The 26,542-nt window shown below is 40.1% G+C and overlaps 1 protein-coding gene across 7 annotated transcripts in view; it reads left to right on the top strand.

Moving 5' to 3' along the window:
- The window catches only part of CADM1 (cell adhesion molecule 1), a 352,430-nt gene that overhangs the window by 202,019 nt on the left and 123,869 nt on the right, over positions 1-26,542 (top strand). Inside the window, exon 1 of one of the 7 annotated variants that reach the window (XM_070803462.1) lies at positions 10,772-10,823. The exons of the other annotated variants lie outside the window; for them this stretch is intronic. Within the exon in view, the coding sequence (XP_070659563.1) occupies positions 10,787-10,823 (37 nt within the window). The 5' untranslated portion in view covers positions 10,772-10,786. Of the gene's footprint in view, positions 1-10,771; positions 10,824-26,542 lie in introns of those variants that run through there. 7 annotated transcript variants of the gene reach the window in all.

Raw genomic sequence — 26,542 nt, 5'->3', positions numbered from 1 at the left:
GTACGGTCACTTTGCCTATGAAACGAAATGCTGTCTGCAGTCTGTATTTCTCCTGGCAGGGTTGGTGGATGATGGTTTGGTGGGTGTTTTTGTTACTATTCATCTTCCCCCTGGTGCTGTGTCTATCATGCAATCTGGCACCAGGAATTCTGCTGGTTGGTGATAGTTCCTGAGCACAGGAATTGCATGTACTCTGTTGGCAGCTGTATCCAGGGCACCCAGCGTAATATCTGGGAGGCACTAAATGAATGAAGAATGAGCGTTTTCTACATGATCACATGGTCGTCTTAGACTCTTGACTCCGAGGGCCCGCTTGTCTACCCTTGTGTTTCTTAGGAATTAGGAAGGCTCACTTTTATCAATTATAGTGAGGTATGTCCTTTGAAGTTGAAGGACAGGGGCAATTATTGTGTGTATGTGAACTTTTTACATTCACAGAAGAAATAATTTACTGGGAATGAGAAGGAAAAGTGACTCTGTTGATGCATAATAGGGACCGGAGCTCGTTAACTTAATTACTTAGTGGTCCCTGACAATGCTTTTCTCCCCTGTGATCACCCTCTTACCCTTATGCAGTATTTACCCGTGGACTTGGATTAGAGAATGCCGAGCAGAGGGGCTTCCACCCCTGCCCTTCCCTGTGCTCGCGGGTCCACACCCAACTGAGGCTCACAGTGCTGTTTGTACAGGCGTGTCCTGAGGCGCTAGTGCTGCATGGACTCACTCTGTTGACCTTGACGATTAGCAGGTTGCTCCTGACAAGTCGGTTGAGAGCATTATTCATAATTTTGTCATGGATACTCTTGCATCTCCAATAGCAATTCTCTGAGAACCTATTAGTGAAGTTAGAAAGCTGCAAATTTTGCAGTGAGTTGGATATTTAGAAATTAAGTTTCCTTTGCTTAATAGTTTGAGGTGGATGCTCTGGTTCTATGGATAGTCTAGCTCTACCCAGCCATTCAGTGACCAAGGCTAACAGTGGCTCTGCCGCCTTCTACAAGGAGATTCTGGAGTCGTTCCAGTCACACCCTTTTAGCCTCTTGTAAGAGAGAAAGGGAAACGGGAGGGGAGCAGTCTGTTCTTTGGACACACATCCTTTCTGCTCACTCCGGCAGGACATAGTCACCCGACCAGCCTAGCTGCGGGGACGGCTGGGAAATGCAGAGTAACAGCCACTCTTGTGCTAGGCTGCCTGGATGAAGGTGAGAGTGGGTGAGTGACAGACAGCAGGCTCTGGGCCACAGGCTTGCTTGGTCTTGCAAAATTCCATCGTTTACCATAGACTTTACACTGTCTGATTACTCCCCCCTTTCGTTTCTTGGGGTCAAGCTGTTTATGAAGATGATGATGTACATCCTGGTCGAGCAGCTATCTTATGTCCTTCTGGTTAATATCAATGCACGTATGTATTTTTTTTAACACTTTGAAAGCAACGTCAATCCTCTGACCAGCTTGTCTGCCCCTTGTATCACATTGGAATGCTTGTGTAATTTCCCTCCACTTTTTTGTCTTTGGGAAGCATGGTAGTATAGAGACGTCTTGGTAGATTTGTAATCCCTTTTTCTTCACCTGGGAAGATATTGTACATACCGTCGGTATGTTCTTCGTTATTCAGGAAAACTTGGACAGCATCAATACTGTTGTCTGCAAATATTATTGTCTAGTATATACAGATGGTCACTGCCTAATGTAAAATTAGGTTTCTATTCAGGATCTTTGTTCAGAAACAGTTCTTGAGTTGACATGAGAAATTGTTGCCAGTATTATCAGTTTTGACTTTTCTAGTATATTTTCTCCAAGGATCGACAACAGACTTTCGCCTACTTTGATTAGATTTTAGAGACAATGTCTGATTCTCTGCTCACACCGTTCAGAGAAATTATACTCCAAGCCATCTCCTGATGCTTTAGGATGGAATATGTCAAGATCTTCAAGGCATTTAAACCTGTGTTGAGATTGGCTTAGTATCCTTTGCTACTTTACCACAAACGAGGGGTTGTCAGTTCTTGCTGTGCAAGAAATGTTATTTTTAAAGAGAGGATTTAAATGATAGTCATCTGACTTTTTAAGTCTTAGCTCAACTAGACAGTTTTAGTTTTATGCAGACACAAATCACCTTGAGTTTTGTTTTATTTTTGGTGAGAGAGGACCAAGAAATAAGTTAGGTATATTCTAAGCCATGGTCAGTAGATGTTCTTTATTTGATGTAGGGGATAGTTTCATTTTAAATACACAATATTTTGATACATCTTGTTGTTCCACTGTAGATAGTGCATAAAGTAGGAGTTGCTGTTTTGTGAAGTGCTTTCTGAGTATGATTCATTATAAGGTCACAGTTCTGTGATTTCAGCTATATTGAAGCTACTATTAATGAATGAGTACATATCTGCAGTGTATTCATATAGCTTCCTACCCTCCAGTGATCAAACCATGAGATGCTTCAGTGTAGAAGAGCTTGCTAAAGGTGATGGGCAGAAAGTACACTCTTCCAGTGGTGATATTAATCTATCTTCGGTGTCTTGTGAATGGGCTTAATGTCTAGGATATGGACATTATTAAAATAGGACTTATCCAAAAATAAAGTTCTTGAAGTGTAAATAAAGTAGCATTGGAGCAAGAAACAGATCATTTTCCCCCCCTGATATTTAACCAGTTGCCACCTTGCCTTGCTCACTTATTGCAGCATCTCGTGTGACTGTCACTGCTCTGTCACATCATTCTGTAACTCTGTGTTTATATTTCCGTCTTCCGTACCAGACTGTGAGCTTCTTGGAAGGAGGCGACATGTTCATTTCAAGTTTGCATGGCACATCTACTCAATAAATGGGTGACGAATGAACTAAAGGAGGGATAAGTATCTTCAAGCAGGAAAATCTTGTCCTTATGTCAGTTGTTGGAAACTAATCTAAAGACCCTCAGAGTTTGGGGAAAAAAATGTTATATACGTTTTCTGAACACTGAGAATCTTTCGTTGTCCATCTCTGCTCATCTGCCCATCTGATTACTTAATCTTTTCTTTAAAAATTAAGAAAAAATACACACCAGGTAGATTGGTCTAAAATGATGAATCTGATGTTTTTAGTCTCCTCGTTGTAAAAGCAGAAGCTTTTGGGGAGGGGGAATTTTCTCCTGTGACAAGTGTCTGACCCACCCCCTGCCCTGCAAGCTTGATGCCCACCCTGAGCCTATTTACTCCTCTGTGAAACTGACAACCTCACCAGGCTCTGTGTGAACCAAAGGAGACACTTTAGTCCAGAGGCTCACAGGTACTAAGCTTCCAGCATGCATTAGTTATAAAGATAACGAGGATAATTATGATTTGTTCTTTTCCTCAGAAGTCTTCCTTGTTTAAATATTTACAAGGTCTATGACTTATTTGTGGTTGTTTTCCTTTATTATGCTCTTAAACAGAACTGTTTCCCTAGAAATCAAATGGCATCCTGCATACCTAGGAGCAGGGCTTAGGGAAAGTTAGGTGAAGCTGGTTCTCTTCGTTCACGAAAAGCAGGATGTAATAAGATCACCTTTCTCCCCGCTTTATAGAGGTGTCAGATCATGCGTCGGATGAACTATGTAAAGTGGCAGTTGTTTGTTTTTTCAACATATACTGCCTGAAAGGAATAGAATCTCTTCCTGTCAGATGGTTCTGTAAGCTTGCTCAAAGCCCAGTGAAAAGATAAGGTGCCACAGACTTTTGTGTTACCGACAAATATTACTCTTTTTTTCCTTCGTTTTAAAGAACAGATTTCTAGGTCGACAGTTGTGTTAAGGAATTTTCTATTCTGTTAAGGCTCTAGTGATGCGGTGCAGTGCCTCCTCGCTTATCTGGAGGTCTTAATATCAGATGACCTCGGCTATCTGGAACACAGCGGCTGGGCCCTGAGTAAACCAGAAAAGCCTCTTGAACTGCCTGCCATAAAAAATGTCACAAAGTCTTTTGTATTAAAATGTATGCAAATCACTCAAAGAAAGCACTCCAGGGTTTCACCAACACCAAATTATTTCTGAATTTTACAATCCTATAGAACTTGTACAAAATCTTATCTATCTTGTTATTTTTTTTCCCTCCAGTGTCCATACATTGGAGTCAGAAGATGGGAGATTTGAGAGGTACAGGATAGGGGGATGTTGCTAGATTCTAGTAGCCTCAAGTAGAAGGAGAAGTTCACTGATAATGCTGGGCCAGATGCCTATGTGACCTAAACCAGCTGCGAGAGTGAAATTCTTTTTATTTTGCTCATTTAAAATGATAGGTATTATATAAACTTGTAGAACATTGTCCTCAATATAGTTTAAATAAGAACGAAACTGATTTTATGGAACACTTCATGACGATTCCAGATGAATCAAGAATTCTCCTTTCTCTGTGGCATTTTCTGCTATTAATAGCATGGCATTCCTGAGGCATAAATCTTGGTTTTTTATTTTCGAGTAAGTTTCCTCTTTTGCTTTTCCCCATTGTTCATATATGATTCTCCTCAACCTTAGTTTTCCCCTTAAAGGATTTAAAACAGGTATTTTTAAAACAGGTAAGATAGCTATAGAGAAACTTAAGGTGTCTCGAATATTTGAATTTGTCAAAGTTTGATTTTTTTAGTGTTAAGCATCCCATCCTGCATTAACACTCTCACCCCAAATACAGAACAATAACCAAAACCCACAAAAAAGCACTGTATTAATGTCTACTTCCCCTCCGTAACTACAATTAGAAACTTGAGGCAAGGGATTATTCTACAGAGCATCACCAGAATCTAGCACCATGCCACACACAGAGACAGTGCTCAGTAATCCTTGCAGCAACAATTGTTTGAGATAGAAACTGTTTTTATCCCCATTTACAGATGAAGATTTGGAAGTTCAGAGAGACAGAGTGGTTTGCCTCGCGTCACACAGCCAGAGGGTACAGCCACAGCAAGCATGGGCAGTAGTCCCTGTTGCCAAGGCTGTATTATATTAGCTGCTATGCTCACTGCTCAACTTCAAGAGAAGCTTAGTGTTCCTGGACTTGCCATTTCAATTCTTCATAACTTAGAAGAACTGAGTTCCTGTTTCTTAATTGACAAAAAGAAAAAAAAAAGACTGATTGAAATCCATTATTAAACTTCTCTGGTTGATTGAATTGGCATAGCTGCCTAGCTCAGAAAATGAACTATTTTGAGACCTCTGAGATTTCATGCTTAAACTAACCCCCCCACCCCCTGCCCCACTCAACTACTCTTTTCTTTTCTTTTCTTTACTTTGGCAGAATTCTTGGGTTATACACTGAAAAGCCCATGAGTTACAGCTAATCTGTGTGTTTAAAATTATACATTGACACTCCTTTTGGCTTTCCTTTTTGAAACTTTTTTTTAGAGGGTTGACAACTTTAAAAGAAATGGCATGTTCCTTCAACCTCAAGAACATTTTATTTAAATTTAGTCACTGGTTTGGGGAAAGAATAAACAGAACCTTCACTTAAATGTTCCCATGTCTTAGAAGAATGAATGGGTAGTGATATGATTTATAGCTGGAATAAGAATAAAGAAGATAAAAAGAAAAATGAAACCCCAAATTATTGGTTTCAGCAGAGCATTTCTGATCTAATTCAAAACTGTGAATACCGTTTATGCCCTGCTTAAAGGTTTCCTGCCAGGTTGTGGAAGCAAATCCCTACCTTTTGTGTAAAATGTAGCATAATTCAGTGCTCATTGTCTATATAGATAATTTAAAGTGAAAAGAGGTAAATCACCATCCATAAATATATTCAGCACAGTGCCTCAATAAATATTTGTTGATTGACTAAATAGAAAAATGAATGAACAAATTTCATTCAAAAAGTAAAAATTGATATATTAGCATTTAGGCTATGTGTAACAGTTATAATTTACAAAAGTTAGTGATAAAAACTAGAAAAAAGTCTTTTGTGTCATTGATACCTATACCTTGCTACAAGAAAACCCAAGTATGAAAAATGGAATATGTTGTTTTTTTTTTTTTTTAAATATGTTGCTTTGTTAAAGAATTCACTCTTAAGATTCTAATATTTTCCAAAGAGACCTCAAAGGTCAGCTTTGTACTAAGTGGAAGTTCTCTCTCCTGGACTTTTAAATGCTTTCTAATATATTTAGTGATTGAAAACTCAGATTTAGAATAAATAATGGTTACAGGTTCTATATATCTAAATACATTTACTGCTGTCTATGACTTACTCTTCTTAAGTCTGAACTTCAACCATGGGTTGCCCCAAAATTACTTCTAGAAAACAGAGTTGGATTTATTTATTTAGCTGATGGTAGAATGTTTTGCTCCAGAGTGTGGAAGTTTTCTGTTGTGGTGTTTAAAACTTTCTCCAGTTAAGGACAAAAATCTTGTTGTAGGTTAAAAAAAAATACATAATATACTTTGTGTTTTTTACAGTTGTCATTTTAGAAAGTCACATAGTGATATTTCATTGAGGCTGTCATTGAGCAAAACCTTTTTTTTTTACTTCCCTTTATGCTTTTTATTTTAGATTATTCGAATAGTCTCAGCAGTAGCAGATCTTTATCCTTTGGGGAAAATTAATATATTTGGAAGCAGCCCAAAGTCACTTGAAATCATGCCTTGAGGTGGGCATTGTAGCTGTGGCTTTTTTCAGAATAAATGGCCAGGGGTAGCCCTGAGACGCTAGGATACAAGTGTGTCATGTTGACTCTCGTGGACGAGAAGATAAAAGAGTAGTTCAGCTTTGTGGGGGTCATGGCAGCATAAACTGGGTACGCAGATGGCCTTTCCAGGCATAAAATAAAGCCAATAATAGTAATACAATTTTAAGGACAATATGCATTTAAATTTTTAAATCTATAAAGTCCAGTGATTTTTCTTGAATGTTTTAACCTCATTAATTAAAGCCTCACCCTATAAAGCCTTGAACAGTGGTGTGCAGCACTAGGGCGAGAAGAACCTAGGTCCTTAGGACCTGTCGTTTCATCGCTTAGTCATGTCTGACTGTTTGTGACCCCATGGACTATAGCCTGCTAGGTTCCTCTGTCCATGGGATTTTCCAGGCAAGAATGTTGCAGTGGGTTCCCATTTCTTTCTCCAGGGGATCTCCCGGCCCGGGGATCAGACCCATGTCTCCTGCATTGGCAGGCAGATTCTTTACCACCGAACCACCTGGGAAGCCCACTTAGGACCTGGTTGGTCTGAAAGACGTGAAGGTGAACGTAAGGTTCAATATCAGCCTTGGCATTAGATGACACTAGTAATTGGGCCACAGCATATATTGTTTTTCTGGCTTAAGTAGTTGAAAATCCATTTTAAAATCTCCTTCTGACCTTGTTTTTTGGTGTTTATATTTTTTGCCTTCTCATCTCATTGGAAACAGTAAGTGCTCTTTGGTCCTCTTCCTACTGATGGAAGGTAAGGCTTTTTTCAGAACATATTTCTGAATTTCACATTTGCAGAATATGGCCACCAAGGGCATTTTACCTTTCCAAGTTGCTTCTTGCAAAGGAAAACTATGTCGTCAAAAAATTATTTAGGCTCTCGTGATCATACATGCTTACATCTGCTTGAAGTTTTTATCAAGAAAGCAAGACCAACAAATACTTTCAATGGGTTGGGGGAGAATCCATAACAAATATCTCTACAATGTGGGAAATTAAATCTGCCCTTAAGTATGGAAATCCAGATCAACAGATATGAAAACATTTAAAATATATGTTATATATATCTTGTAACAAGCAAGTGACGGATCTGAAATACTTTCTTTGTTTTACTGCAACGGCATGATGCTAGCTCTGACATTCTGACTCTGCACCCCTTGCTTGCTCACCCGATCGATTATTCATGGGCAAGTTAAATCTTTCTCATTTTGAAAAGTGAAGCATGAGTAATTAAATGATGCATCCATAAGTTGGAAATCAGGTTTTTACTGAAGCCCAATAATGAATAAAAAGTGCATTAGCCAAATTAAAACTCTTGCCTGTCTATATATTGGCTATTGATGTGACTGTGAATTTCATTACTGTAGAGTGGAATCATGTTCATCAAAGAGCTTCCCAGAACTTTCCCTTGTATTAAAGTTCTGGTTTACTTCGAAATTGGTTAGGGGGCGCTAATTCTGTGACAGTTCATCTTGCTCACCAATTTATGTAAGACAGTTCTAAGTATCAGTGACTCGGAATTCTAAAAAAAAAAAAGTTACAGGCATTTTCTCTTGAGCTGTATTCGGTACACAAATAAACGTTTCCTCAGATTTTGGTCTATATTGATGGTCTATATGTGGGAATCTTTTAAACGGTGCATTGCTAAAGTGAATGGATGACTAGTAGTCTTAGTAGGTGACGTGTGTGTGTCTGTGTGTGTGCTGTGTGTGCATATCTGTGTATTTCTCCCACAAATATACCTTAAATAAAATTTTGAAGTTACATAATACTTATTATTTAAAGTGATTTGATGCTTAGAAAAATGTGTTGAAACTGAATATACTAGAAATAGGATATTACACCACCTGAAAGTTTGCATTACATATTCTTCAGTTTCATTTGAAACAGAATTGTTTCAGAACTAAACATCCTAAAATGAATAATGAATAGTGTTTCTCTCTTTAACACGAGTCACAGATAAAACATTGAGTGCACTCTTGGTGCTTCACCCCTTTGAATGCTTTAGCCCATCCCCCCACATTTGAAATCAAGATGCCAGTTACCTATTGGCTCCAAAAATACAGCAGTGAGGGAGATAGTGATGGTGGAAGGAACTAGGTTTTAATAGAACTTTAAAGAATCCCTCTTTCACTGTGGCCAGCCAATGCTCTATTTATCCTTTATCTCATTGTGCTGTGACTCTCCAAGCTAGAGGGGAGAGAAAAGCTTGTGAATCAAAGTGTGGATAAGAAGCAGAGACCAAAAGGACAAAAAAGCAAAAACTGACTAGATGAAGCAGAGGACTGCCAACACAGAAAGGGAGGGGCATTTCAAAGACAGGATTGGGTGGACGCATGTTGAAACCAGAAAGAGAAGAAAGTTCTTTCGGATAATGCAAACTGGGTTGAGCTCTGTGTACACAATCAGCGACTTGTCTGAGCTGGAAGAAGCCCATGAATGGGAGACTAGATAAATCTTGCGGCCTTCTGGGAGTTGGATGGCAGGTGAGGCGAGAATCTAATTTTTTTCTGTCTTTGACATCATCTCCATTAAGCACCTGTCACGCAGTGACTTGAGGGCTCCAAGTGACTTGGATTCTAGCGTAACCCTCAGAAGTTGGTTTCACACTTGGTTGAGTGAGTCTTCATTTCACTATCTGAGCTTCTGCGCCTGCCCCCTAAGGTTCCGTTTCTTCCCTGGTGAGACGATCTTCGCCATCTTGGACTGCTGTACCCATGATCAAGAGTAGTCATTCCTTCACTCTCCATCTATCATCAGAGATGGCAGGTTGATAGGTTTTCCCCCTGTCTGCATAATTATTGTGCAAAACTTTGGACACAAGGCAGTAATTGCATATTACCAGGTAACTTAACTAGTCCAAAAACAAGGACAAAAATTGGCTCTATATACATGAGGACTTAATAAAGTGAAGCTTGTCATTTGTTTTGTTTTCCTTATGTGAGTTGTGAATTGAAATATATTTGTTTGTTACCCATTTTATCAATATTTATGTGTGTGTGTAATAGGGCTTTATTGTAGGCAGTTTTTAATTCTTTGTATGTCTGTATACCTGTTTGAAGTATGCTATCCAATAAGATTATTTCTTTGATAATTCCAAGATGAAATGCATAGGCAGTGGATGTGTCATTTTTAGCACAATGTCTCTATTTAAGTTTCCTTTGAAGCTAGGAAGTTTGGGCATAAGCTGTTTATTATGCCATAGTTGTATCTCTTCCTAAAGAAAACCACCATTGAATTAACTTTTGCATAGTGTATTTCTATCAAAGCATTTGATCCTTGTTTCTGCAAGATAATCCTAAGAACTTTTTATTTTGAGAATAGAAAACCATGATGGATTTAATTCATAAAGGGAAGCTGCTGCAAGGAATGTAAATGTAAGCGCTTGATAAGGTAGGATTTCCTAGTTGCTATGGCAACCTTTGGGTCATGAGCCTGAGAAAATATAAAGTAAGTCCTGAAGCTGTGAAGATGATTATAAAATTTAACTGTCATTCTTCATTTAGAGTTGATGGCAAACATTATTTACTTAAGTTTATCTCAAGGCAAGTAAGGATCCGTTTTTAAAAATCTGAGACTCAGATCACAAAGGAATCCATGTTGCACATGTCTAACATTATAAAGCACATGCAGCATTTTATTATTCTAACCAGACTATTTGTACTTAATATCCCTGTAGATTTGGTCACCTTCCTATGGAAGCCAACAGTTTTCATCTCTTGAATTCTTAATGAAGACTGTAGAAGGCAGCTGTATACATTGAGTAATTTTGCAGAAATGTGTGTGTGTTCCATGCCAAAAAGAAGGCCTAGGGGATTGTGTGGAAAGAAGGCCTTTGTGCCTTCTTTTCAGGTTCAAATATAAATAAACTGTTTAGGGTGGACCAATGCCAGGAAGGGATGTTAATACAGTTGTATATTTTCAAAATATATCACAACCTGGAGAGTAAAGAGGTGGGTTACAATCTCTTTCATTAATGCTTCCCTGCTCCCTTCCAGGACATGGTGGTGGTGAAATGCATTTTTTTCTACTATGGAAGAATGACTACAAGGCATCAGATCTCTAAATTGAAATATGATGCTTAACCATGTAGTATGACAAAGTATCTGCTTTTCTTTCTTTATCTTTTACAGAATGCTGTTAATTTGTACTAATGACCTATGAGACCCATTGCAAATTACCCAGTCTTGCAAATTAGTGAGTATGTGAACAAATACTATAAAACTATCAGATACAGCATCAAACAAATGTAGTTTATTGCAGGAAGAAAAATAGACTTGCATATTGAGAGGGAACATATTTTTACAACCAGATAAGTGCTTTCCTGTCGTCTGCTTGCCCTTCGGGGAGCGTCAACACATTATATGGTCTGTGGCAGCCAATGGCTTACTGGCTCTTGAGCAAGAAACATCATTTTTTTTTTTTTTTTTTAATGCAGGCATTAGAAAATCTCAGTGATTACATGTATACTGGAATCTGGTGTTGAAATTTTTTCCCATATCCTTTGCCTCCTTAAAAAAAAAAGGTTCCTCTTTCCAACTTTGTATGCTGAACCTTTACACCAAAAAGAGCAGAATTTAATGTTATTAAGAACAGAGTGTATACTTGGCTGGCTTTTCTGTACCGCACCCATCTGAGTCTGAACCTGCAGGATGATTCGTCCCCTCCCTTTTGGAGGATGAGGGAGAACCCAGCCCACACACCCAGCAGCATATACTCCGCTCATCAAAGCACTTTTCTCAGCTGGTTTGTTTTCATGTCTAGCAGCAGAAATAGCTGCTCTTTTTCTTCCCTTTTTTTCCCTTTTCTTCTGGCATCTTGTAATTGCGACTGGTAATGTGTCTTCTTCCTAACCTGGGAGCAGCACAGAGACAACTGCACTCTCCCACTCACACACAGCCCGGCTTCCAGCTGGAGCCCAGTGGCAGTTGGTTCAGCTCCGTTTCCCTTTCCATTCCATCCCCTTTCATCGGTGAGCCTTACCTGGGTCTACCAGTTGCCTCCTTTATTTTTCTCCCCCTTGTTACTCATATTCTTCTGACTTGCTAATAACAATCACAGCAACACCCTCAGCAGCAAAGGCCCCATTGGTAATGGGCACTTTTAAGTGCCAAGTGTATGCCAGGAACTGTGATCAGTTCTGTGCTGTTTATTTGTGTTTATTGAATGCTTTACCCAAGGTTGTGTATGTGTGTGTATATACATACACACAGACACACACACATATTATATGTTTAAATTTTCATTTTAAATTATCATACGATAAGATTTCCCTTTTTTTCCTTTTTTGTGTCCAGTTCTGTAAGTTTTAATAAATGTTCATGCATTCAAGCTTCAGAACATTTCTGTCACCCCAAAGTTTATCATGTTACATGATAAGCATTTTGAATGTGTTTTATCCTCATGATGTTATGGGGTAGTACCATTATATCTCTTCTTAATTTTTTTTTTATGAGGAAAACAAGCATCAGAGAAATGAAGCAACTGAGTCAAGGTTGTACACCTAATAAAGAATAAAGCCAGGATTGGAACCCAAACCTGGAACTTGAGACCCAGGTTGTCTAAAGTCTAGAACTGCAGCTCTCAGGCACTGTTTCCTATTATCAATTACAAAAAGCAGCTTGGGGTCATATTCTAAGGTCTTCATATGAGTTTTAAATGATGTTGCATCTTGTAAAGGATCATGGATATTTTTATGTGACGCACTCTCCAAAGACCCTAGTAGACTAGGGCTTCATGTGTTTATTTTTTAATCTTTATTTTTTTATTGGCGTATAATTGCTTTACAATGTTGTGCTAGTTGCTGCTATACAACTAAGTGAATCAGCCACATGTGTACATATATCCCCTCCCTCTGGGACCTCCTTCCTTTGTTTTGACTTCAGGTAAGACTGGTAAGAGGCTTCCCTGGTGGCTCAGAGGTTAAAGCGTCTGCCTCCAACGTGGGAGACCCAGGTTCGATCCCTTGGGAGGATCCCCTGGAGAAGGAAATGGCAACCCACTCCAGTGTTCTTGCCTGGAGAATCCCATGGATGGAGGAGCCTGGTAGGCCACAATCCACGGGGTCGCGTAAGAGGACTGAATTGAACATCTTCTTGGTTCACCTAGAAACCATGAATGCTTTCTAGACCAGACCAAACTGCCCAACACCTGTGTCTCATTCCTGTCATGCTGCCCTTCCGCCCAAGGCTGCGTCACCCAAGCTACACAGAAACCAGAGCTGGGCTTTTCCATTAGCCACGGTCAGCTCACACTGTCCTATCTCTCTTTTCAAAAATAAAACCTTTTTCCGTAGCTGTGGGCTCTTCTGTGAGGGTGAGTCAGCTTTAGGAATAATAACTAGAATCTTTCATCCACGCTTTCACTCTGATGTGCTGATGCCCGAATCATCCTAAATATCAATACAGAATTTTGCTTCAGACTAGGGATTCTTCTGTCATCATTCAGTATAAATCCCCTGAAGTGCAAAAGAAACTATGAGCAATAAAGGAAGTAGTAAAGTTGTATTTGGAGAAAAATTAGGGGGCAAAATGCTTTGTTCAGGGATAGGCGAGTGCTTCGTAGATGGTCAGAGAAGCTCCCTTCTCAAAACTTTCCTAGTGTAGAGTGCCATCTTAAATTGAGCTTGAGGAGGATAAACGTGATTATGACCAGAGCGTACGTGCACACTAAACAGTATTTACCTCTTTAGGGTGGCCACAATTGCTGGTAATCATGGAGAAACCACATATTCTCATTTTCTTGTTTCCTTCTAGTTTTAGTTTTAATACAATCATAATAGATCTAGGCTAAGATACATTGCAAATAAAAAATATGAGCATCCCCTTTACAAGTTAAGGAATATTCCTCCTGAAATTTTTTTTTTTCCTAATTTTTTTTTTTAAACTTTACATAATTGTATTAGTTTTGCCAAATATCAAAATGAATCCGCCACAGGTATACATGTGTTCCCCATCCCGAACCCTCCTCCCTCCTCCCTCCCCATACCATCCCTCTGGGCCGTCCCAGTGCACCAGCCCCAAGCATCCAGCATCGTGCATCGAACCTGGACTGGCAACTCGTTTCCTACATGATATTTTACATGTTTCATTGCCATTCTCCCAAATCTTCCCACCCTCTCCCTCTCCCACAGAGTCCATAAGACTGTTCTATACATCAGTGTCTCTTTTGAAATTTTGTTTCGAGTTCTTCTTCAGGACAGAACTTGGTTAGTACTTCCTTTGTGTGATATACATATATGTGCTTAAGAAATAAGATCCACCTCATATTAGTAAGAAAAAAAGGAAAGATGCCTGATATTAACATGAAATCTTTTTTTTAGATTCTTTGATCCCTTAATGTGATCCTTCTCAAAGTAGCATCGTAGACCTTCCCTCCTGTTGGAATAGACAGATGACAAGGTCTGTTTTTAAAGTGAGGATGTGAGTATTAAAAGTCTAAAACCAGAAAAAGAGTTTCTTCTGTTTGTAAAACTATTCATGATGAAGAGGGTAGGAATTATTGCCATAATTTAGCTGAAGGAGCCCCCTGAAAATTCTTATCTTGCACTAACTTGTCCCTAGTAATGTTATTCACGATTATCATTGAGCAGCTAATAGTACTGTGCGTTTTATGGGTCTATTTAGGCAAGTATGGGTTATTTTTCATTATTTTACTATTTTACTTCCCTATTTGTAGCCTCATTTAGGCTGGATCAGCTGAAAAGTCTGTTGCATTTGCTTTTTATAATGCATTTAGACTAGCTAATCTGAAATCACACTTTTCAATCAGAAAGGAATATTGAATGTCTTTATGGAAAGATTACTACAAACTAAGTTTGCTTTCCTTTTTTTCTGATTTAGATTCCTTGAGTGCTCTTAGCTAATGTTTGAACATTGAATCCAACAGTATGTTTCTCCCATTTTTAAACATTGCAAATTCAGGATAGGGGCCTCTGCTTCTGTCTTCAAATGAATGAGAATACCATTTTAAGGGAAAATGGCTGCTAAAGTGTCAGTGCTCTATATCACCTCTATCAAAGAGACTGATTACAATGTTGATGGTGATTTTCAAGGCCATCTCCAACTTGCTCCTGCTTCTTAAGAATGTATAATGCCATCCAACCTTAAGACAAATAGGTCAGACTGCAAAACTCTGCAGGAATGGAAGAATGAATTTCAAAATAATAAAGCAGTCCAACTTTGAGATTCTATATGCTGTATAAATATCTCTTAACTGAGAGGAAATACCTGTTAAACGGCTTTTGCACGATGATGCATATTGGTGTCTAGGCTGCCGTCTCACTCATTTTTAGCTCTTGTTTCTAAAAAGTTACTGATGTTTAATCTTTAATGATGGTTGAAGGGGGGAAAAAGTCCATATTCAGTGTTCGCCAATTTTTGCTGCTAATGAACTCTGGAAAAAATAAATTATTCTCCTGTAGGGCAAGAAAACATATTTTTGAGACTATCCCAGCTGCAGATAAAGTAAGTGGCCATTTCTGGACCTGTCAAAGATAAAAATAAATGCAGTGTTCAACTGTATTAAATACCGTACTTGAGCATAAGCGAGAGTGCATTTGTCTTATTTCATTTGTCTTCCCAGCCTGTGCCCACTTAGCACTGCAATAGCAGTGAACTTCATGGGCATTCAGGCCTACTCTTTCATGTTTCCCTCCAGTTCTAAATTGAAAATATTCTTTTTTGAAAAGAACTATGACAAAAGCAATTTGAGTTACTGATATCTTGAAAGAGAACCTAATTTAAGATTACCTTTGTGGTTGGTCATTGTTGCCTACAGTAGGCAGATGTCATGGTGATCTTCTTAGCATTAGTATTCCGAGAGAGTCTGACCTGACAGCGTTCAGGTAACATCACAGATTGGGCCATCATATTGAGATTTCAAGTGGTTGTGCAAAGGGCTGCTCGTGGAAATCTACTCAGTACAGTGACTGAAGAAGAGAGCCATGCTTTTCTCTTGGCTCGTGCTCTGTGACATACTTTTATATTTAGCAAAAGCTGTGTGATATTGAGTGGCTGATTAAAGTGTGTTGGGAATGGGCTTGGAAACCGTAAAGTGGAGAGAAGGAAAGGGGAAAACATCGAGGTGCCTTAGCTGATTTTCCATCCTGTACATGAAGATGTTGTTTCTCTCCATTTTCTCATCAAAGAGCCCCACTCCCACCCCACCCCGCGCTGGTATAATGAAATCAGACCTCTCAGAGCCGTGCCCTTACAGTTGTCACAGGATCAGTGATTCATGAACATATGGAGCTAAAGTCTTTTACAAGATAAAGTGATGACTCTAGAAGAAGAGATTGTTGTTAAAGAGGCCATCTGTCTTTGAAAGTATGATTTACTGGGGCATTCACCTCTGCCCCAAGCCATAAAAATAGTCCTAGTGACTGGATCTCTCTCTCTGTCTCTGCCTTCTTCCCTTTCTCCTTGCCCTCCTCAACCTAACCTTACAGCCAGAAGTCAACAGATTCTGTGAGAAATGATGCTGTCGTGAGTCATATAGCTTCTTCTAAAGAGTGGGATGCAATATACCGGCACCTTACTTACATCCCTAAAATCCCTCCCAGAGAGATAGCAAGTGTTACAGTTGTCTCTGTGTGTCAGAGGAGGAGCCCAAGACAAGGAGATGAATTGGGACGCCTAACACAGAAGGGTGTCGGTAACAGCGCTGAAGTGCTGAGAGTCATGCTCAAGTCTCTTCCGTGTGGATTACTCACAGCCACTATGATTCCCCAAAGAATCCCTAATTACCACCTACATCCCTGTCAGTTGGTGCGTGATCAGGGAGTCTGCTCTCATTTTAAACTATGCAGAAATGAAATGAGAAGCCAGCATTACTTCTAAGGGACCATGCAGTGCATGAAAAGTGAAAGTGAAATTGCTCAGTCGTGTTTGACTCTTTGCGACCCCATGAACAGTAGCTTGCACCAGGCTCCTCTGTCCATGGGATTTTCTAGGCAAGAGTACTGGAGTGGGTTGCTATTTCCTTCCCCAGGGAATCTTCCCTGACCCAGGGATCGAACCCAGGTCTCCCGCATTGTACACAGACGCTTTACCGTCTGAGCCACAAGGGACGTGCATACCAGAGCCAAATAGGAATGATATTAAGCGCTGCCATTTTGACTGGCCCCCATTAGCGCAGCTCTCCTTTCTTCTAAATAATCAAGAGGTAGTCCTTCTTAAGCCTCCATATCCTGCCTACTGGCTCACAGTTTACCTTCATTTTCCAAATTTGCCATCCTGTAGTTTGCTTGGCTTTTAAATCCACTTTGGCACTTACAGTTTGTGTCGTGTTCTTGGCCCTTGGGAATGTTTCAGATCACATAGGATACACTATTGAATATATATTAGTTTCTTGATCTCAGCAGAGTAATGGATGCTGAAATATTTCAGAAAGATGTATTTTGTAAAGATTCATGAACTGCATACTCTGCCTGTGTCAGAAGCACAACATGTATGATTTTATTTGTGGCTTAATCAACAGGAAAAAATGCCAAGCGGCTTTGACTAGCTGGCGGTGGATCTGTTTGTATTTGCCTTATTTTCTCTATAAGATGCCTGGTGGAGATGAGAGCCGGCAGAAACACCGAGTAGGTATCCAGGGCTTCATTACCGCAGTATCTCTAATGATCAAAGAAGCCTTTTTACACTGTCTTGTTCCTGATCATGCAGCTGAGCATCTGTCTACCTGTCTGTCCACCTTTTAATTGCATCATCCCTGTCTCTCTGATCCTCAACGGCTCTGTCAATGCAGCTCAGCTTTCTACCATTTCTGATCATAGTTAACACAAAATTTTCTGCAAAGCAAACCAGTAAAACCGAAAACTTTCTAATAAACGTGAACCAAACCATCTTAGGAGAAGTTAATTTTCTATTGCAGATCCAGTGAGGCCCTTGTGCTAATTTATCCTTCAAAGCCAAATAGTGTATAGCAAGGAGGGGAGTGTGGTTTAGGAGTACTTGAAGCATTATGTTTATTGGATACAAAAGGAGCTCATTCTCAGATGCAGCAATCTACTAGATACTGATTCGTTTAAAATAATGACAGTAGAAAGGCAGGAATTTAATTCACTCGATTTGTTCATTTGTTAAACACTTATTAAGACAAGCCCATTATGTGTAGGACTGTGTGCCTCATTCATAAGTGAGATACTGCACCCATTCTAAAAAGAGATGAGCTATGTATAGATTAATTATAAGAGAAATGTTATATGTTGATTTTGATAGAAAAGTACTCATAAAGTGGTCTGAAATTCAGTGGAGAAAGAACTCACTTCTAGTTGAGTGGGTCAAAAACAGCTTCATAAAAGAAGAAACCCTGAAGTTTGACATTGACAAATGGGGAAGATTGTAACATGTAAGATTACAATTAGTTGAAGATACTCTAAGTAGAGGGACCAGCATGAGATAAAGCATGGAAGCAGAAAATCCCAGCTCATGTTGGAAGGATGGTGTGTTATAGGCTAGTTTATCTGAAACCTGGGGTAACTAATCAGGGGAAATAATGCAGGAAAGGGGGATTACAGAGGATCCTTTAAAGATTTCAGTATTATGTTAGCAACTCTGGATTTTCCTCAGTAGAAACCAAGAAGTTGTTGAAGACATTTAAGAAGGGGAAATAGTGGAAGTACCTGTGACTTGCAGAAGGGACCAACTGAAGGCTGAAGGATCATGGTGGTCCGGCCAGGGAGTAGTGAGAGCTTTAACCAGGGCCAACGCGGTGAAGGACAGATATGACCTCCAGGGTGTAGAATGCGCAAATTCAGGGCAATGTGAGGGGTCAGTTGACTTGAGAGGATGCCCTTAACGGGGGCCAGGAAGAGGGCCAGCTCTATGGATGGATGTGATGGTCTTTGTTGTTGAATTACTGAGCACTCATTGACCCAGGTGGAAATGTCCCAGACCCTGTTGTCATTATGGACATGGGAGTGGATGAAGTTCGTTAGGCTGATGGGGAGGGATTTGAGAGTCTTCTATATGCAATTAATAATTGAATTGATAGGAAATTTTTGATAAAATTTGCCTATGGAAACTATATTTATTAAGTAATAAACATTGTGTCTCATTGAGCTGATAAATGCTATGCAAGAGTTAGGAGCTTTATCACAAATACGTTTTGAAAATTGGACAATTATCTGAGATTCCTCTCTTTATATTGCTTATCAGGATCCTTGGGAATAAATGTTGATACATTTAGTAGACAGGAAGAGGAGGTGAGTTGAGGAGGAAGGAACAAAAACCAGAAAAGTTGTCAGGAAGGGGACTCCTGAATTTGAGGGGAGGGGGAGTCTTGAGATGGGAGTGGGTCAGTGCAGGGTTAAATACTGGATGATATTAAGGTGGATGAGAACAGTCTGTTGGATGTAGTGTTCTGGAAGGATGTTGTTTCAAGAGGGTAGGTTCTGTGTTTTGTTTGCAGTTGTAAGAACTGGCAGCAACTATGGAGAACAGAATGGAGGTTCCTTCAAAAACTCAGAATAGAGTTACTATATGATCCAGCAATCCCACTCCTGGGCATATATCAGGAAAAGGTGAAAACCCTTCATTTGAAAAGATACGTGTACTCCAGTGTTCATATCAACACTATTTACTATCGCCAAGACATGAAAGCAACCTAGGTGTCCACCAACAGATGAAGGGATAAAGATGTGGTACATATGTATGATGGAATACTACTTAACCATGAAAAAGGATGAAATAATGTCATTTGCAGCACCATGGATGAACGCAGAGATTATCATACTAAGTGAAGTAAGTTAGAGAAAGAAATAATCATATGATATCACTTACATGTGGAATCTAAAAAATGAGACAAATGAACTTGTTTATGAACCATAAACAGACTCACAGACATAGAAAGCAAACATACAGTTACCAAAGGGGGAAGGGAGGAGGGATAAATTAGCAGTTTGGGATTAACATATACACACTGCTGTATATAAAATAGATAACAAGGACTTACTGTATAGCATGGGAAACTATACTTGGTACCTTATAATAACCTAAAATGGAAAGGAATATGAAAAAGAATACATGTGTATCTATATATGTATATATTCAAGTATATACATATATATGTGTGTGTGTATATTTGTATGCACATATATGCATGTGTGCTCAGTGACTTCAGTTGTGTCCAATTCTTTATGACCTATGAACTGTTGCCTGCCAGGCTCCTCTGTCCATGGGATTCTCCAGGCAAGAACACTGGAGTGGGTTGCCATGCCCTCCTCCAGGGGATCTTCCCAACCCAGGAATCAAACCCACATCTCCTGCATCTCCTGCATTGCAGGCGGGTTCTTTACCCACTAGGCCACCTGGGAAGCCCATATACATATAAATGTGTATTTTGTGTGTGTGTGTAAAAAACTGAGTCACTTTGCTGTATTCCCTGAAACTAAGGCAATGTCATAAATCAACTGTACATCAATTTTAAAGAAAAATGTAGAAACTGAGGAAGGAGTGTTTGGTGAGGAAGTAGAAGCCATGAGTATAGACACTAATGGAGAGCAGGCTAGATTTTTGTGGGGTACAAGCCTCAGCCTGCTCTCCTTGCGGATGTCTATGACTCGAGATTCTCCATGAGGAGTCTTCAGGGGCCCATGGTAGGGGCCTGCTAGAGGCAGCATCTGAAGAGGCAGACTGGCTCTGATTACGTCTCCTTGCCAGTAACCATATGAGCCCTGTCCTGGTTGGTACCTGTTCTGCCAAGATGCATCTCTCCACCTGGTGCTCTAAACTGTACCGTGGCAGCCCGCGGGAAGCCACATCTCAGAACTTGGCTCTCTTCTTTGTGCTTGTGAAATAACTTAAGATGTGTTGTCTTGATTTTCTTATTTACTTCTCTTAATTATAGAGCCCGATCCAAAAGGTTGTTTATGGGGTATAACCAGCCTAATGGTTTAGAAGAAAAAAGATTTGCTTTCTGTTCTGTTCGTAGGCCTGAAATGAGGATTTAAATTAGATAATGTTGATTACTAATCGAAATTAGAAGAAAATCCAGGGCTGTTTTTAAACTTAAGCAGCATAATAATATCAGAACTAATTATAGCCGATAATAATAAATAGTATTAAATGATGATCAGACAAAAAGTACTATTTATTTCATCAGCAATATTAACTGCAGAGCAGTACAGTATAGCATTTATTTGTTTGCTTCAAAGTAATGCTTTTGAGTTAGAAGAGACTGTCATGTAGAAACTTTAGGTACAAGTTAGCTTTTGTTGTTCATGTAGTAGAATAAAGGATAAGAACCCCTGAGATCTTTAATGGGTTTTGTGGGATCTCTGTAGAACAGAAGAGTTATACTTAATCTTTTAGCTATTAAAAAAAAGCATTGAAAATTTTGATTTTTCTGCTTATTTCCCTTTTTTCATGTGTTTTCTTCACAGTAGTTTAAATGACAGCTAACCGTGCTGCAGCATTTGGTAAATGTCATGTACCCTACTTTTCTAAAAGCAGTGAAGTAGTGTAAACATGTGGCTTCCTTTTTCAGAAGATCTATCCGGTAATTATCCTGAAGGCTATTACAATATGCAAATAGCAAGGGGCGTCCTTGTCTCCTAAATTAGAATATCAATATTGATTCAACATGTGCAAAAAGAAAACAATATTTTTGACCAAATGTTAATCCCGTCTCAGGATAGTGAAATCTGGATGTCCAGATTTGATCAGGGTTTGAGTTCTAACTGCCCCAGCGAGTGATCGTCTGGGAAGTATTAGCCGAGCTGCCACCTCTCGTGTCATTTTCCTCATCCACGGAACAGTTGTTTGCTGTCTGTCCTGCCCAATACAGGTTCCTGGAAGGATCAAATGTGATGACATTCCTAGTACTCCGTAATATACCAGACAAGTGTAGATTGTTACTTTTCAGAAGAAACTTTGTCATCTAAGAATTCTTAATTATCACTCATTTAAAATGTATAAAGCGTCTGATTTGTTCTGGCTTCCACAAAGAATTTACATTGGCCTTGGATAAGGCTGTGATGGATTTCTACTCTCTCATGTTAGAGAAACTGAGGCACATAGAAATAAAATCGACTGCTTTTTTCTGTTTCGTTTGAATCGTTTTCTTTTGCCTATTGTTAATGAACTTAATACACTTAGTAGAAATCAAATTCAGCTTGCCTGAAATTGCTGCATGAAGCTACAACAAAGAATTTCTTCTGAAAGTTAAACGATAGTCTTACAAATGCCTGCCATTTTAACGTAAACAGGACAGCTTGCATTCTGTTCAGTTCTCCCATCTGGCTGTGCATATATGTATTTGGAATCCCTGAACTTCAGACTTGAACAAGGTTGGCAGTGACTGTTCAGAATTGAGTGTTTTTGCCATCACACTAGGTCACTGACCCCTCCAGCTGTCGTTTCAGTGGGCGGTAAGAAACCAAGACAAGCCCCCAGTCATCATGACTCTCAGGTTTGAAATTCTCCCAGTGTGTTTTCCATAGGTTCCCAACATACAGATTACTTGCTAATGTCACTCAGACACCCATATTCTCAGAAGTGCCAAAGAAAGACTCTTCTGTAATCTCTCAGAATTATTTTCCTGGCTGAATTTGTTGGGCCAAATTTAAAAGAGCAACATGTAGTTAGATACCCATTTTTGTTTATTTTTTTAAATTCACGTAACTGCTCCAGATCACAGATTTTATAAGATTTCTCTGACTCTGTAGCAGTCAACTCTGTTTATTATTATTACTGTTCATTAATGTTGCTTTTCAGGGTCAAATGATTGTGAGATTTGGCTGGCCATTTTGGCAAAGTAATGCTAATTCGTAGGTCCTTTCAGTGGAATATTCTGGAAGGGTGTAATGATAATATCAAAACCGCATTTAATTCGTGAAGAGGAAGGAAGGGTAGCACATGAGAGACAGAAATCTGCTGTTCTCTTTGTAAGTGAAAGGTCATGCTACTGAGCGCTGCAGGGTGGATTGGTGAGAAATGAGCTCCCGTTTGCTAGGAATTAGAATCAGTCTATCTGATTTTCCTTCACTTGTGACCTTTAAAGATGCAGCTTTTAGATTGATAAGCAGGTGGATGCTTTTAGTAACCCAATGCAGAATTTGTTTCATATAAAAAGACTATCTTTCAGACACTGAAGATACTGCTTCCACAAAGGGTTTTTTTTTTTCTTTTCCTTTTTTTTCCCTCCAAAGCCTCTGGAGAAAGAAATTCAATGATTATATCTTATCTGTCACACAAAAAGAAAATTCAGAATTACTGTATGTTCAATTAGAACATTTTTTCCCCCTCAAAGCATTAATCATTTTCTGGAACACACATCCTCATGCTAAGCATCTCCAGGAAGGTTTGACAGTGGGCAGTCGTCAGGGCTCTCCCCTCCAGATCTTCCATCCGGCTCCACTCTGCACAACCTCCTCCAGGCCGATAAAAGAGCTTCCCGGGTTGCTATAGTAATCCTTTCATGTTGGGCCCTGCGCTATCTTGAAGGCAATCAGAGGAGAACAAGGAGTGGGGAGCAATGCAGAGTTAATGTCAGGCGGCCGGAGGGGAGCTGCAGTATTATATCTGGAGATGTTTTGGTTTGCTGAAGACCAGATGGTGGTCAGTACAAACTTTCAACCCACCCTGGGCCCAATTTGATGTTTGGATATTTAAAGCAGATTTTTTTATGATGTAGGTAGACTCTAAACCTGCCCCCCTTTGTATTTAAAAAGGTTGAAATAGCTTACTTCCTATGGCCAACCAGCTCAAATTTCTCATCCTCTCTTCTTGTTTTCAGTTCTTAATTACATCATTCATCTTATTTGTTCTAATTTCCTCTTTTTCCTTCCCTTATCCCCTCAGCCATCAACAGTTCCAGCCCATCAGCATCTGTTTTATTTTGTCAAATGCTGGTGTTTTATTGGGCTTCTGTGCTGTTTCTGCTCCTCGTTTGATATTCCTCCCTGATAATAAATTCTTCATAAAGCACCCCTGATCAGATACATTGGATCTTCTTTCTTTTCCTGTGTACAGGTTTTAATTTCCTACTCAAAATCACCAATGAGGTTAAAAAAATGCATGCTCTCCTGCTCTGTGTATCCAACTTTTGAAATGTTTAGAGAGCAGGGAACCTAGTGACTTGTGTCCTGCCAGCCTCCTTGCAGCAGCCAATAATAGCGAGGTTGGTCAGCAGTTAGAGTCAGCTTTCATATAAGAAAATTTTCTTTCATTTAAAGATATTGTTTAAAAAGACAAACACAGTTGTGTGTTGTAGAGTCCGTGTAGAAAAATGGCCCCATTGGAGTAGAAAACGTCACTGTGTCCGCAGTCAGCGCAGCAGGGCCTCTGCAGACGCAGTCCTCGCCCTCATCCTTCCGCTCTTCACGGTGCACGGGTGCACACATGATTCCTTAGACACCCGCTGAGAACCTCCCTGACATGGGCTGTGAGCACGAAGAACAAGGCTCTGGTCCTCGTGGAACTTGCATCCCAATCAATCTGGACCTGTCTGAAGGAGAGGACATCATGATAGAAAGTTCTAGAACTGTACTGTGCCTCACAGAAGCCACTCAGTCCCATATGGGTTTTGAATTTAAGTCGAGCAAAACGAATACAATTAAAATTCAGTTCGTAATGCACTCTAGCCACACTCCAAGTACCTCAGGCGTCCGGGGGCTACACTATTGGATAGTACAGGTGGAGAACAGGATAACTTCCAGTTATCACAGAAAGTTCTACCATCCGGGCTGCTCTGGAACATCCCCATTTCTTATAGACACATGATGATCAAAGAGGCAAATATGTAAATAAATAACACTCGTAATCTTTGACCTCCAGAAATGTTTAAGCTTCTTTGGGTTTCTCAATTCTTCTTGAAGAGTCATCCTGAAACACCATTTGTAAGCAAAATCAACATGGGGCTCGTCGTAATCTGGGGGCAGGGTGAGGTGGACCGGCCCGGGACCTGGAGGGGAGGAGGCCCAAGAGAGCTGAAGCTGCCTGTGAGCTGTCTGAATCACCCTCTCCCGGTGGAGTGAGCAAGGTTAAGATGGGAAGGCTGAGCCCTATCCAACTTTTCATCCGTCTCTTCCACAAACTTTTCTTAAGCATTGAGAGGCCATTGCAGTGAAGGAAGTAAAACCCTTGTATCTAGTGGAAGGAGGCAGGTGTTAAACAGTGACAGGACACAGTGGTGGCTGCCATGGTGCAGGAGCGCATGAAAGTCTCTTAGGGCCTTGACCCCGCCTTCCGGGCACGTGGGAAGAGGGCGAGAAGCCGGGGGAGGCCCCTCGGGGAGGGTGTTGGTCTGTGCGTCCCTGGGGTTTGTGTTCAGTGTGCCCTTCTTCAGCATAAGCTAGTTTAAAACTCTAGGCTCAGTAGAGACAGGGCTTGGTGATTGTCAATTATAATAAAATAAGCCATCATAAAATTCTTCAAGTAGCAAAGTTCAGTAGTTCATTTGAAATATTTGCTGTAAAATGTAACTTTGCTGCTGGTGTTCTGGACAGGGAGTATTATTTTATTTTGTTCTAGGTGTGAGTTCCTAGCAGATGAGCCGTTTTTCTCTCTGTTGCCATCTCTTACTCTTGGCCATGCTGGCTTCCTTGCTGTTTCTGGAACACACGAAGGCCATTCTCCCCGTAGGGCCCTTGCTTTATTGCTCCGTTTGCCTGGAACTGAAACATGCTTCCTCTCAGATATCCATTTTACTATCTCCCACCCATCCTCCAGATTCTGTGCAAATGCTCCTTCATCTCACAGGCCTTGTCTATATAACGGCCTCTCTGTTAATAATATACGAGGAGGGATATGAGGCCTACGTAAATACTAGCCTCCCACCCATGGTACTGCCCACCGCCCGTTAACCTGCTGTATTTACAAAGCACTGATCGTCACCTGGAGTATTATGTGTTACTATCTCTTCATGGTCTGACTCCCATCTTGAGAACATGAGCATCACGAAGACAGCGCTCAGATTTGTTCAGTATCATATGCTCAGCACTCACTAGAGCACCTGGCATAGAGTAGGTCTCAATAAATACATGGTGAGTGAATAAATTCTATCTTGATATTTATTATCAATTCCAACTTTCTTAAACTATCCTTTCGATTGTTGTTTATAGCTTCTGAAAAGATAGCTGATATTTCCCTTTTATGATTCAGTGATTCCTTATAACCAGATCAGAGTCTGCTCCCATTTTTTCCCTTTTATAATTCCGTGATTCCCTATAACCAGATCAGAGTCTGCTCCCATTTTCACTGCACCAAGTAACCATTTGGCAAAGCTGATGGCCTGTACTGCCCCGTCAGACACCAAGGTGGACTCTAGGATGGCGCCTTCAAGTACAGTGTGCTGCGTTTGAACAATGGCACATGACTGGAGTGCTGGCAATGTGTGGCCAGATCGTGGAACTGTCACAGGACCACCCTGTGGCTCTGATTTTAAGCCAGACGGTCTGGGCTTGCCTCTTTCCCCTCCCCCCCTTTCTTCCTCCCATCATACTTTTCAACAGAATAATGACGCTAATAGTAAAACAATCCCTATCAAGTCTCGTGTTCAAGTCACATCCCGGAGAACCTTGTTATTGGTGTTGTAGATTATCGATGTAGAAACATTAGAAGAAAAACTGTGGTGCAAGACATACATGGCCGTTTTCTTTCATGGTGTCTTCCTTAAGTGAGAGACCACAGTTTGCTCTTGCCTCTCTTAAATTCTTGGGCCTAAATCTAAACAGAGAAAAGGAGAGGCGATATCTCAGACCGGCAACTGTTAGGATGAGGAGTCGGGAGAGCACTACTTCTCTTTTATTGATTTTGTGAAATTGTTTGAAGAATAATTCCGCATTTTGGGGTACAAAAATAACAGCTTCGAGCCGCTTTTCAATTAGGTGAATGTACTTTCACTGAAAGTTCTGTTGTTCTTGAGATGCACTTTCCTTCTGTTCTTTTAGAGCCTCTTTAATCAGTCGCAAT

The sequence above is a fragment of the Bos indicus genome, chromosome 15 (assembly GCF_029378745.1).
Source record: "Bos indicus isolate NIAB-ARS_2022 breed Sahiwal x Tharparkar chromosome 15, NIAB-ARS_B.indTharparkar_mat_pri_1.0, whole genome shotgun sequence".
Taxonomy (NCBI): domain Eukaryota; kingdom Metazoa; phylum Chordata; class Mammalia; order Artiodactyla; family Bovidae; genus Bos; species Bos indicus.
Note: the sequence above shows the minus strand (reverse complement) of the source record. Positions and strands in the feature narration are given on the sequence as shown.